Source organism: Limanda limanda, chromosome 15, assembly GCF_963576545.1.
Source record: "Limanda limanda chromosome 15, fLimLim1.1, whole genome shotgun sequence".
In the NCBI taxonomy this organism is placed as follows: domain Eukaryota; kingdom Metazoa; phylum Chordata; class Actinopteri; order Pleuronectiformes; family Pleuronectidae; genus Limanda; species Limanda limanda.
In genome coordinates this window covers 18119144-18132269 of record NC_083650.1, presented here as the reverse complement: position 1 = coordinate 18132269, position 13126 = coordinate 18119144, and the positions used below count along the sequence as shown (strand labels likewise).

Genomic DNA, 13126 nt, shown 5'->3' with positions numbered 1-13126 from the left:
TTAATGGTATTCCCAAATGTGTGATCCATCCATCCCTTATCTATACCACTTATCCTTTTGAGGGTCACAGGGGAAGCTGGGGGCCAATCCCAGCTGACATTGAATGGACAGGGCGCCAGGGAACCAACATTTAGCCACAATCAAACATTCACACCGAATTCACACCTTTGGTCAATATAGAGTCTCCAATTGAACGGATATTTATCTGCATGGCTTTGGACTGAGGGAGGAACCTGGCGAACTCAGGTAGACATGCAGAGAAAGACCCCGGCCGAACCAGGAACCTTCTTCAAATGCAGGACGTTGCAATAAATGATCAGCTGAGGTCAGTAGGTGAAAATGCCGTACAACAATATTTTATCCCCAAAGTAACTTGTTTATTTCAGTGGCTCTGCTTTGTTTTTTTAATTTGTGGATTGTTTTAAGGCTCACAGCCAAGAAATCACACTGTATCTAAAGCAAACACTTCGCAATGCTCTCAATCAAATGCCACAATAGAACCTAGCATGAAGAGAGAAAGTTAACATTGTCTGGGCTCAAACATCAAATGCACAGGGAGTGGACACAACATCATTAACTCCTGTAAAATACAGTCTGAGCAGTTACTACACCGTGGAGATTAAAATGTCTTTATGTCATCACCGTTTAAGGTTATTATAGATTTAACTCTGGTCATTTTGAGGCCAGTGTTTCTGAATTATTTGTGCAATGTTAAAAACAAAACGGTTAGTTAACAGGTAGTGCTGCTTCATGTCATCATATTTTACAGGCGTTTATGTTGCTGTCTTCATGCCCTGTAAAGTATATCCCAGTAGTTTGCCTCATCGTACTCGTCGTATCCAAACATGAATAAAAGAATATATACAGGAGCAGTATCAAATGTGATTCAACTTGTAATAAGCATCAAATACTGTGGTGGCATGAAAAACAAGCTGGAAAATCAAACTCAACATTAATATGTAAGCCCAGATATCCAACTCTATCATTTCTAGTGTCATGTAGTCTCATCTTTCCAACCAGTGTTCAAGTCTGTAAAACAATTTGGAAAAATGTGGAAGCCAGCAACAGTCTTGACATGGAGTTCTAGGCATTTCTGTCTAATTTTAGGCGAGATTAAAGCCTTGGTGGTGATCTATGGCCTGCAGGAGCTTCTTTCGGAGTGTTTCTAGACTCATGTACTTGGGCAGGTCCAGCAGGTTGAAGCAGGTGTGGGCCACAGGTAAATAGTGCTCCCCTCCACCGGTGGGCTGGATCACCAGCTTCAGGTTTTTCATGCCCAGGATGGGTATGCGGTCACTTCCTGTGAGAAACACTGGAAAAGGCGAGAGACGTTTCTGTTGAGCGGTTGAACGTGAATCACATGAGCAAACACACACAGAGTGGCTGATGTTCATCACTTACAGAGGAACTTCTTTTTCTTCTCTAAAGGAAGACTGTGGAACACCTCCCAGAAAAGTCGGATGGTGGGATGGTCTGCCCAGTACTCTCCCTTGTATTCAGTAGTCTGAAGAGTGGAGACAAAAATGATTGTACTTTTAAACATTATTAAGCCTCCTTTAACATAATGATGTGACATATTTCAACTTAATCAATGTCTGAATTACAACCTTTTCGAGCTCCGTCCAGTCATAGTTGGTGTTGCCAATGACCATGGCTTGTAGCTCGTTTGGCTGGAACAGCTCTAAGACTTTTCCACCGCACACTTTGTGAAAGCCTGCATAGAAGCACTCAAACAGAGGGGCCACGGATGTGTTGAAGACGTAGTCAACATAGGCGCTGACAAAGTCCTGCCTGGAAGGAAAAAAAAGCTATATTTACAAACATGTAAAATGCAGACAGAAATATGACAAATAGGAAACAATTCAGAGGATGATGAAACAGTTATTCTCAGAATCAGCTCAAACTATTAACAGGTAATGATTTAGAACACTACCACAGAAAGCCATGTCTGTGTCTGAAAGGAATATTTCAACATTTTGGAAAATGCTCAGATTCCGGAAAATATATATACACTTCAGTCTTAACCTGACACACCATATTTTTTCACGTTTCCATTTGAATTGAAAATGTGTCTGACCTCTGCCAGTGCCTGCAGCTCTACCTACATTTGTCACCAGAACGATCTGGAGACATTCACACACGTCATTGGCTTGGAAAACGAGATGTGAGGTTGGAAACAACACTAACTGTTGACTGTTTTAATCAATGAGCTCCAGAGCTGCTGTTAGATGGATTTGTTTACCTCTGTACAGAGCCAGTCTAGCTGCCCCCCTTGTTTTCTTCCCTTCTGCTAAGCTAAGCAGCTACTGAGTGCTGCTACATTCTTACTGCTTAGCCATCACAGTGGTATCAATTATCCAATCTAACAGGAGAGCAAGTAAATGTGTGAAACTATTCTTTTCAACAACATTTGCTCTTGGTTCACTGGACAAGCAAGAAGACTTTACCTGTTCGATTTATTTACATTGATGTCTTCGCCATTCCGTACGAGTTCCAACACCTCTGTGGCCCCATAGTTGTCTTCAGTGATCTGAAAAAACAGACAGTGGTAAGTGATTGGCAGATAACAACTATTTAGTTTATACTTTAAGAAACAAATGTTTGACAATTATCTTACTGTGAAGTTCAAACAGAACGTTTCCTCGAGGTCATCTTCTGTGTAGTCCAGTAACTGTTGTAGACTCCTGATTTTACAGGACACACACACAGAACAGTATCTATCAGTATCAGTTCATTGTCAATGTTGAAGACTGTGTGATACTGAACAGTAATCACAACATTGAAAGATTCAATATTAGCTAAATAAAGTGACATCCATACACATGTTGAATAGGAAACCTCAGACGACTGTTCCATGAACTGACCTTCCCACATCTGGCATTAGCTCTTTCAGGTCATCGAGCGTCGGCTTCCTCTTCAGAAGCTTCTTGTAAAGGGCCACGGGGAAGTTGAGCTCCACTATCGTGAGATTGTAGATGGCCAGACCACAGATGACCCCGATGAGGTTGAACAAGTCAATGTCTTCAAAGGTCTGCGAGGGACAGATAGTGAGTTAGAAGGGGACACTTTCTCATCAAGCGGCTTTGCTCTAGAAGATATGGTGATTCAAACACAACCACTTCAGCGTCCTCATTATTATGGGCATTCTAGAGTGCACTTAGAAAATGCTGCTGTATTACACAAAAGGTGAATCATGCAGCAGAAGTACCTTATTTGAAAACCAGATGAGCCTGGACTCCTCGTAGTAACGGAACATGCCGTATTTGGGATCCAGCAGCTCTTTCATGATCAAGAGGAAGAACTCCTTCCTCACGCCCCCGGCATCGACCGCCTCTTCTCCTACAAAGATCACCTGCCATGGATGTCGCAAACATTATTAGAAGTGCAGTGGCTTTCATTGAATGGTAGATATTGTATATATCTTAGCAGCAGAGCAGTATAAGCCACATAATATTTGAAGAAAACAGACATCCATTCGTGACAGATTTATTGAACTGACATAAATCCATAAATAATCTCTCAGATTTTTTTATAACGTGTAACTCATTAAACTGCACCAGCAGCTTGGGACCACTGTGCCTCCCAGTATTAAATTCTAAAGGTTGTTTAATAAGTTCCAGGGAAGAGCCACTTCAGCCAAATCTTATGGTTGAAGTTACTTTAAAGGCTCCAAAGAGCTCAGGGGAACTTCAGTAAATAACAAATCTGTCACTGTGTACAACACCTTTCACAGACAGCACAGTTTTTCGTTACCATGAAGATATAGTAATAGTTGCTTTTACCTTGAGTGGTTTCTTGTAGTCCACATTCTTGGACTTCCCGAGGACTTCCATGGTGTCTCCGACTATGTTTTCCCTCCGGACGATGAGGATGAGGCACGGGTTGACAGATTCCACTGCTGGCAGGAACATAGAGCTGAAATTTTGCATCTGTGCCTGGTCCACTGCTATCTATCAATGCAGCGAGGGAGCGATGGATGATGAAAACGCTTTAATATTTTCACGGGTACTATAAAGCAGTTGGTATGGTCCCAAATAACTTGACTGCACTAGAGTCAGCTCCTTTATACAGAGTGAAACCAAATCGATTGAAGGGGAAACAGCAACAGATGAAGGTGGAATTTTTCTGTGTATTACCTGCATCTGTATGACAGCATCAGTTTGAAGCAGAGTGGTCTTGGCTTGGGCATCAAACACAAAGGGATACCTGCACAGAGTCACCACACCATCATGGCCCTGAGGAAACAGACATTAAAAAATAGATCATACTAATATCTACACAAAGACAAATATTATTAAGTGAATCATGGTGCATCTGCAGCAGCCTCACCATTGGGTACATCTGCCTCTGAATCCATGTGACGTAGTCGTTTCTGATGTCTATCAAGTCGTCCAGCTCATGGATGTAGAATTTGTCGTACTGAATGATGTGTCCGGCCCGTTCACTCACCTGGAGCATCAGGAAAATGGATCTTATCAAGTGTTTGTCACAGACTTGCATGATTTAATGTAGGAAGTAACATTGATTCTTTTCCATCTCTCACCACATGCAGGACCTCCAGGAATCGTAGGGACGTGTCCAGGAAACAGGTGAAGATTCTCTGCTCGACTGAAGGAATGCCCACCTTGTGCATCTGAAGCAGATACACCACCACCTCCTTGTACACCTCGACAAGCCGCTGAAAGACTCTGGGCTCAAACCCAGACCACCACGTTCCTGACGCACACGGAAGACATAAAAAAAAGATTAAAAGCTAAACTTCGACAGAGAATGTGGTGCCTCTAGTGTTGCATTTTGGAACATCTCCATCCTACCTAGCACCTTAAGTGGAGCCTCCTTCAGGCTGAGGAGCGATTTGGCAAATGGGATGGCAATGGTCACATAATTGTTTCGGTCAGTGAAGAGAGGGCATTCTGGAAGAGTGAGGTAGAGTCTCAGGGCTTCGATGTCTGGAGGAGAGTTGCTCAGTCGGGGAATTAAGTGCTTTTCTAGACTGGCAGCAATCTGAGGGAGACAATGGAAAGATTATTGGTCTGTTATGATGAATATATTGATTCCAAGTTCCTGCTTGTTTCATAGACCGTGTGAGGCAAAGTCTAACAATGACATATTCAGGTGGGGCAGGGTGCAGCTCATAAAGTGGCTACTAAAACTTATTTCAAGATAAGTAGAGTTTCATGTTATGTTACTTCGATGCTAAGACAGACTGGGGTGGTGCTTGATCGAAACTAATTCATTTTCTTTCTGCAAATAAAATGTGACAAAGAGTGATGCCTTTGTCAGTGAAGGGTCAGAGAAAGATTTTGTCTTCAGGCCTAAAAACTGTGGAGGTAGTGATGTTTTATAAAACCTCACAGGGAAAACACTGAGGGGAGAAAAGAGGCCTGAAATATCCATTACAGATTGAGCATGTTAACAGTCTTAAAAGTGGAGTAAACTCTAATAACCACTACATTCAGTTTTAAGGAAAGGCACGACAGTGGGTGTTTTTAAAAGGTAAAAACAGTTTAGTGACGTTACTAAAGGGACCAAGATCTCTGTGCTACTCCAATGACCGTTAGACATTATGCCCAAAATATTCAAGCATCTTAAAAAGAAATGTTTTTGGAGGGCTGCAGAAGGAAACCCCCTTATCAAAGCCAATGAGACACAGGAACACAAATTTAAGATGAGAAAAATCTGTGTGTTGATCTGTGTTTCCCCAACACCCAGCCTCCACAAATGTCTTGTTTTGTTCACAAACCAAAGATATGATCTTTACTTTCATTAGGAGGAGCAAAGAAACCAGAAAAAAACTTCAGATACAAGAAGCTGAAATCCGAGAACTGAAACCAATTAATCGATTATCAAAATAGTTGGTGACGAATTTAGTAGTCGATTACCAATAAATTAATCAATCATTACTGTTATAATCGACACCTAAAGTACACACTGTGATCCATTCAACATGATCCTACTTTTTCTACCAAGAAGTAAATTTACAGCAAATATAAACCATGTGAAGTAATGTCAGTGCAATTTTATCTAATTGTCAAATCAAACTAGGGGATATCCAGCAATGTAATTTATTAATAAACTTAAAAATGGTACCCAACGACAGGATTTTCATTTTTGAACACCAACCTGCTGAGCTATCTCAGGGTGATCTTGTTGGATCGCTCGGTGAAACAGGATGCGAGCTGTGTTCATATCCACTCCTGAATATTTGCTGCTGGTATTGAAGTGATCTGGATGACTGTGGGAAAGAGATAGACAGTAATTAAGAGAGCAGACCGGTAGCCCTCCAAATATTCAGATCGCCTCAAATTATACCACAACACTGCTGATTATAGCTCCAAATCAATGTCTCCTTGACAGTCTCAACAAAGACTAGGTGTGACACTTACTAATAAATAGCAAGGACAAAAAAAAAATGCTATGGATCTGACAATAACGAAAATGGTTATGAGAGATGAACTAAGACTTTTGGACCAAGCTGTAGATGACCCCGGACTTCATCTAAAATGTGATTACCTCATTGACAGAAACGATCCATTGAGGCAGCTCGCTGAGGAGAACATGAGGTCAATCTCACTGAGGGAATCATAAAAGGAGAGTAATTAGTGCGACATTTTTCTGCAAGTTAAGACACTTTTGCAGCTGTGAAAAATGCCTACAATGAACTAACAATAACATCAATAAGGTGAGTATGCGGCCATGGCGCTTGACTTTACTTGGAGATTTCCAGCGGGAGTCGTCCTGGGGAATGGTTCAACCATTTGTGTATGATATCTCCATTTAAGGTGCAAATCCGGCCGTGGTGATCTTGCTTCCTCACAGCGTCTCTGCTCTGTAAGATCTAAAAAAAGATTAAAACGATTAAAAACAAGACCAAAGTGTATCGATTGTCAAGGAACAGGTCAAGCAGTTCAACTAATTTGTTGACACTATTCAGACCAGTTCTAACAATTTATTATAAATGTGAAGAAATTAGTCATTGATATGTGAGGAGTCCCTTAACTCCTGAACCCTTACATTGGCAGTGCAGTAGTGAGCAAAGCTCTGATCTCCTCCAGCATAAATCCTCTTGACACAACAGCCCTTCTCTGAGTCTGTGAGAAAATGGAATTAAAGCAAGAAATAAATGGGAAGGTAGTTGCATTGGGATTTTTCCTTCCAGTCATCTCGACCTGTAAAAAATCACTTTGCCCAGATTTATATATATAGTGTTTCACCTGCCAGTGCTCCAGCCACCCAGGGGTTTTTGACAGGGGAGGGGCTTTTCCTGTTGCACGTGGAGCGTGTACCAAGTTGCCCGTTACCGCCAAGCCCGAATGAGTCCATCTTCCCAGAGGAGGGTGTGAAAGCCAACGTGTGCTGCCTAAGCAATAATTTAATACATAGTTGATTTATGATACAAAATTCAAGAAACACTGTATTGATCTTGTTTACTGATTCTTTAAAATCAAGTAGAAACATAAACAATGTTTGAGATAAAATGTGACAAAATACACACTGACTTTACCTTCCGCATGAGATCTGCGTAACTACACTCCCCATGAGCTCAAACACTTTCCTTGGGTTGATTTCATGGTTTGTGGAGTTATGTCCAAGTTGTCCGTATCCGCCCGCTCCAAATGTAAACACACCTCCCTCCTGTAAAATCAGCAAGACTTATTCTAACCTTCCCGCAGATTGGCCTAATGTTAGCAGACACAGGAGATAGGACTGGGACAGACAGAAAGTAGGAACGATTAAGTCATGTTAATGATTTCAAAACAGTTATTACCCAAAAGAAGTACCCATAATACTAAACTCCTGCCCTAAGAAGGATCCTCCACTGCGACGTAAGCCCTCAACTGAACCAGAAACCTACTGCACTCTGGATACCTGCATAGAATTGGGCATTTTCATCCATCAGCCATGAAGACTTTAAAATTCACTGCTGCACAAATTACCACAAGGCAAAGAAAATCTTATGTTGGTAAAAGATAAAGGTTGTTTAGCTCCTAACACCCGAACTGTAGTGGTCACTTAAATTAAAGGACATTTTTATACAACTCTTTAAAGTTGTGTCTTTTATTCATCATACTAATTATGATATGGTAGTAGGCAATCCTGGAGTAGCTGAAAAAATATAACCGATACATCCCATCATCTCCCATTGTCCCTCTAGTCAAAGCTAAACTTAGTTGATGGATATCGGGACGTGACAATATTTCAACAAATAAGCTAAATCGTTTTCGAGAAGCAACTTACCAAGCCTAACTTTAATTTTTGAGATACAGGGTTAGTTTCACCTTCTTTCATTTCATTTGTTTTAAGCCTCACTTCCAAATGTGTAACTTAGTAAAACTCAACTTGTTAAAAACCTGTCAACAGTGAAAGGTTGAAGTTGTAAAGCTCTTAAGTCTTTGAGATGTTGGCCTCGTTTCCCCACATCTCAGCACATTGATCCATGGTCATTCTCACAACACTGCAGGTCCAATAAATGAAAAAAAAGTATTTGCTTACCTTGGTCAGTGCTGCTGTGTGATCTTCTCCACAGGAGATGTAAATCACTCTCTGAGACCTCAGAGACTTCAGCAGACATGGGAAACATCGATCTAAAAAAGAGAAAAAACATTCTGACACTAAGATTGAGTTAAGGGCTTGTATGCACACATGATCTTTAGGGGTTTGACCACCCACCATTAGTGTCATTGAGACCCAGCTGACCAAACTTGTTGCGCCCCCAACCAAACACCGCTCCTGAGAGCGTGAGGGCAAAGCTGTGAGCACCACCGGCAGATATCTGAGCAAAAGGAATGCCCTGCAGAGACTGAATGATTTGTGGCGTGGAAACGCTCTGTCCCTTTAATCCTAGCCCAAGTTGTCCATATCGACTCTGGCCCCACGAGAAGACGTGACCTCCTGTGTAGAGAAACATGACATTGAATGGCCTGACGTGCAAAACACAGTAAGCTGAATGAATAAATGTGTATCATTTTGTCCCTGTTCAGACCTGGTATTAACCTACGTTCTGAGAGACCTGATCTGAAGAAAGTTTTTATCCATTAGAAAAAAGCATCAGTCATTATGTGGGTGTCAGTGTTGATATTGTGTAGGTGGCTACAGATGAATCAAATTTATGGACACTGAAAAGAGGAAAAATATTTTTGATTCATTGTAAAACTGTCAGAGGGCGTCAGGTGAGTAGGTGGTCCGCATGTGTGGCCCTAGGGGTGGGAATTGGCCAAAATGTGACGATTCAATAGTATTGCGATATTTGGGCCATGATTCAATAGTATTGCGATTCTTCGATATATTGCGATACTGCAAGTATTGCGATTCGATTCAACATTGTCTTCTACACATTAACTGAAGTGCAAAAACTAAGAAGGGGATTTTCTGAATAGGAGACCTCTCACATGAACGCTGAGCTCCCAGCACATAACTTACAATTATTTAAATACAATACAGTAACATAAAGCAGACATAATAGAGTAACATAAACCTGAGAATAATCATATAAATAAGAGTAACCTACAGCTTCAATCAAATTGGGCCATAACTATATCTTCTGCAGTGGAGAACACCCTTTCCGCACACACATTAGGTATCTTTTAAACTCTGAACCTCTCCTCGTCATGCTTTGCCAGCCAGGGGCTGTGACATATATAATTGTGAATAAATTATTAAAAAAAAAATAATAAAAAAAATTGCAATACTTTGTGCTACAGTATCGATAGTATCGCGGGCGCAAAATATCGGGTTACTGAACAGAATCGATTTTTCCCCCCACCACTATGTGGCCCAGGATGGATTTGTGTTCATTCCACGATTTGCTGAATGTGGTCTGAGCGATTGGATTTCAGGAACCAATCGAAAAGCAATTGGGTGCATTCACACATGTATTCAGCTGTGACTGCTTGTGATCAGATCTCTGAGGACAGATGTTGATACCAGGTCGGACCGGGGTCAGAGATACAAACCATCCTCACCTCTTGAAAGTGCATGAGAGTGCCAATACCCACAGGCTACCTGAGTGATTTGTACATCTGACAAACTCTTGATGTTTCTGGGATTTTAGAGACAAAGAGACACATGAGCATTATTTATATGAGCCTTGTTTGAGTTGCAAGAAATAAACACATTTAAATACGTTACATCAAACAAAACTCAACCAATATAAATTCAATTTTTTAGGGGGTGTGGCATGACCCAAGGAAGATCCCAATCAAATGTTTCTGTAGATGAAGGAATTTAATTTCACTGTTTTTAACATTGTTAGATTCAACATTTTCATTGATCTTTCTTCTCTAGATGAAAAACAATAGGCGTGTTTAGAGTACTGATATTTATGAGTGTGTGCAATATGGTGCAGACATCCCCACCCATAAAAACCAGTCAGGATTGAATTTAAATGTGGTTTTATACTGGGACTGCTGGGCCTTGGCAGAGGTATTCTCTCTATAATAACTTGCTGTGCAAAACAGTAAAGAAAGACTTCATGTTGATCAGCTAATGTTAAACCAGTTGCTGAACTTACCGAGGCACACGGACACATTCTTCCAGGTTATTTAAGCCCAGCTGACCATCTGAGCCCAGACCCCATGAGAAGAGCTGCCCTTTATCATTCAGGGCGAGAGTGTGTGACTCTCCACAGGACACCGCCACTATGATCTGTGCATCCAGGGCCACGACCTGCTCTAATACAAGACAAAGACAAATATGGTGTTACGACCCTGTGTGTATATGTGATATTGTTCTGTTCCTCCTCCTAGAATGTGAGCAGTCTTCTTTGAGTTTGTGTGTGGCCTGATTGATAGCAGGTTGGACCTGCTGATTGGCGTGAGCTGCCTGATTGCTGCTCCAGGATTGGCAAGTGAGTGAAGAGAGGAGCCTACTTGAAGCACTGTCTGACTGCACTCTCTCTCTCTCCACCGATTCTCCCACATCCAACTGGGGCCAGTGTCTGTCTTAAGTGTTGTTTTGTTGCATATGTATGTAAGTAGAAAAGTGTGGGTGGTAGCCCTGTAGGAGGGGGAAGCCTTTTTGCTTTCGCCCTTGTTTTCTCCTGTGTTTCCTGGTTTAGGAGTTAGGTAAGCTTTTGTCTTTTTGTTAACCTTTTTGGTTTGTAGCAGGAAGTTAGGGAGATTGTTTGTTGTGTTGGCTTTCTCTCCCTCTGAAGTGAAAATAAAAATCTACCACTAAACGAAAATACCTGGTGACACTGGCCTGCTTGGGAGTGGGAAGAATGGGGAGAGCACCACATGTTATGTCTCTGATTTCCCCTAGACCAGGGGCGTAACAATGGAGTGAATGATTTAATCAACTATTATAAACACAGAAAAACACAAACCCCACCAACCTGGTTTCTTCCTGGACTTCTCATGGCCCAGCTGGCCCAGGTCGTTGCAGCCACAGGTGTACACCGTCCCGTCCTGCAGCAGGAAGGCGGCGTGTCGGCGGCCACACCCCACGTCACACACTTGCTTGCCGTGGAAGAACTCGCACACCCTCGGCTCCACCACGATCTCCTCGTCGATCCCCCCCAAGCCCAGCTGTCCGTAGGAGGCATTGCCCCAGCACAGCATGGTGGCTCTGCAGGATCCCGTCCCGTCTCTGTGTGTGGAGCAGGGGACACAGCTCGGCTAGTGAAGGAGCCACTCTCACTCATCCACTCTTTGATCTGCACACACACTTCAGCCTGGAACACCTAGCAAGGCAGCGGGATGGCTAAACCACCGGGTCCCTACGAACAGGGGCGTGCACAGCGGCTAGCTTCACGGGTGCCTGCAGCCCGGAGTGATGTGTACAGTGTAGCATTAGCAGGATGAACCCGCAGATAACCAGGTGAATTGTAAACAGATTAGCAGAGTAAACTACAGTTAGCATAAGGGTTGTGGATGAGTAACGTCAGCCGAAATCATCCGATAACACCACTTCCGCTTTGGGAAACTCTAAAATAAAACACACGAATAAACGCATTTTATCCCTTGTATTTCGAATATTTTTGTTTACCCAACTTTATAATAGGTCACATATCATAAAAAAATAAGAATTAAAATGCTGCTTCTAAAGTTATATATGAATTCGTATGTAACACACACCGGAAGTACTATTCCTATCCTGACAGGAGGTCCGCGGATACGACTTCCGCTTTGGGCAACTCTAAAATAAAACACAAGAATTAACGCATTTTATCCCTTGTATTTCGAATATATTTGTTTACCCAACTTAATAATAGGTCACATATCATAAAAAAATAAGAATTAAAATGCTGCTTCTAAAATATATATATGAATTCGTATGAAACATTCACACCGGAAGTACTATTCCTGTCCTGACAGGAGGTCCGCGGATACGACAAGCTAGCATGCAGCTTGACGATTCTGTACCAATATTAAAAGAGAGACGGATCATGACTGATATAACCTGCGCAAGTTTATTTAGCATTTTTGCAACGTAACGATATCCCACATAGCGACGGTGGCTAACGACCTACAGACACATGTGTAGTGTAATCGTAGCGACACGTGGTGACACTGACACACAGGTTCGATCCATTAGTAACATTAGCAGGCTAACGCTGTTCATGACTGGATGAAGCTAACAGCTAACCCACTGAGAGGACTGTGTGTTGCAGCTTTGTTATTCTTCAGTGGGAGCAGTTCAAAGTTGCAGCCCTTATAAGGCTATCCACAAATAAGGAATCTTACCAGAGCCGCCAGATCTGACAGTGTTAGTGTTTCCACTGTTAGCTTGTTAGCTGCTCCGACTGTTAAACACACACGTCCCGGCGCATTTCAGCCGGTTTCTGGCCGCTAGCAGCTAGTTGCAGGAATTCCTCCCCAGTCCCACCAGTCCCACCAGTGCTCTGTCAACAACTGGTGCACGGAGCTGCTGCGGAAACCTGTCAAGTCGCCTCCGCTAACGTCTGCATGTCCGGTTCTTCTTCTACGAATACAACTCGTTTGTGGCAGGACTGTGGGGCAAGACCGTGCAGCTGCGTACTCCAGGTTCTCTTCATAATCTCAGTGTTGTGAGTTTTATCTGATTAGCTCAGTTACACTGTGAAAAAGTGGATGTTGTGTAGCGTAAATACGAACAGGGGGAGTTTTAATTTGAAGGTACGCCAACTCAACCGGAAGTTCTTTTGTTG

General features: G+C 42.3%; 1 protein-coding gene across 2 annotated transcripts; it reads right to left on the bottom strand.

Annotated features, from left to right (window-relative positions):
• Positions 1-355: 355 nt before the first annotated feature.
• Positions 356-12838, bottom strand: herc4 (HECT and RLD domain containing E3 ubiquitin protein ligase 4). 2 transcript variants are annotated; one of them, XM_061087381.1, is made up of 24 exons: positions 12684-12838; positions 11333-11586; positions 10511-10670; positions 9963-10039; positions 8671-8892; positions 8494-8585; positions 7505-7635; positions 7215-7360; positions 7015-7091; positions 6714-6838; positions 6514-6573; positions 6124-6235; positions 4815-5004; positions 4544-4716; positions 4330-4449; positions 4137-4235; positions 3783-3950; positions 3209-3352; positions 2865-3031; positions 2618-2684; positions 2448-2530; positions 1608-1791; positions 1402-1504; positions 356-1312 (listed from the first exon to the last, which is right to left on the bottom strand). In XM_061087381.1, the coding sequence occupies exons 2-24, from the start codon at positions 11556-11558 to the stop codon at positions 1104-1106; spliced, it is 3135 nt and encodes a 1044-aa protein (XP_060943364.1). In that variant the 5' UTR covers positions 11559-11586; positions 12684-12838; the 3' UTR covers positions 356-1103. The 2 variants fall into 2 exon arrangements, with proteins under 2 accessions (XP_060943364.1, XP_060943365.1); XM_061087382.1 differs by lacking the exons at positions 356-1312; positions 1402-1504; positions 1608-1791; ... (2 more) ...; positions 2865-3031; positions 3209-3352 and having other exon boundaries at positions 3787-3898.
• Between the last annotated feature and the right edge of the window lie 288 nt (positions 12839-13126).

What these genes read in the sequence shown, in the direction of transcription:
- herc4 (XM_061087381.1), bottom strand. Translation starts at nt 11,558, where the DNA reads ATGCTGTGCTGGGGCAATGCCTCCTACGGACAGCTGGGCTTGGGGGGG. An exon ending in ACACAGCAGCACTGACCAAG is followed by an intron (nt 7,636 to 8,493) that starts GTAAGCAAATAC and finishes CTGATTTTACAG; the next exon opens with GAGGGAGGTGTGTTTACATT. An exon ending in ACTGGACGGAGCTCGAAAAG is followed by an intron (nt 1,505 to 1,607) that starts GTTGTAATTCAG and finishes TCCACTCTTCAG; the next exon opens with ACTACTGAATACAAGGGAGA.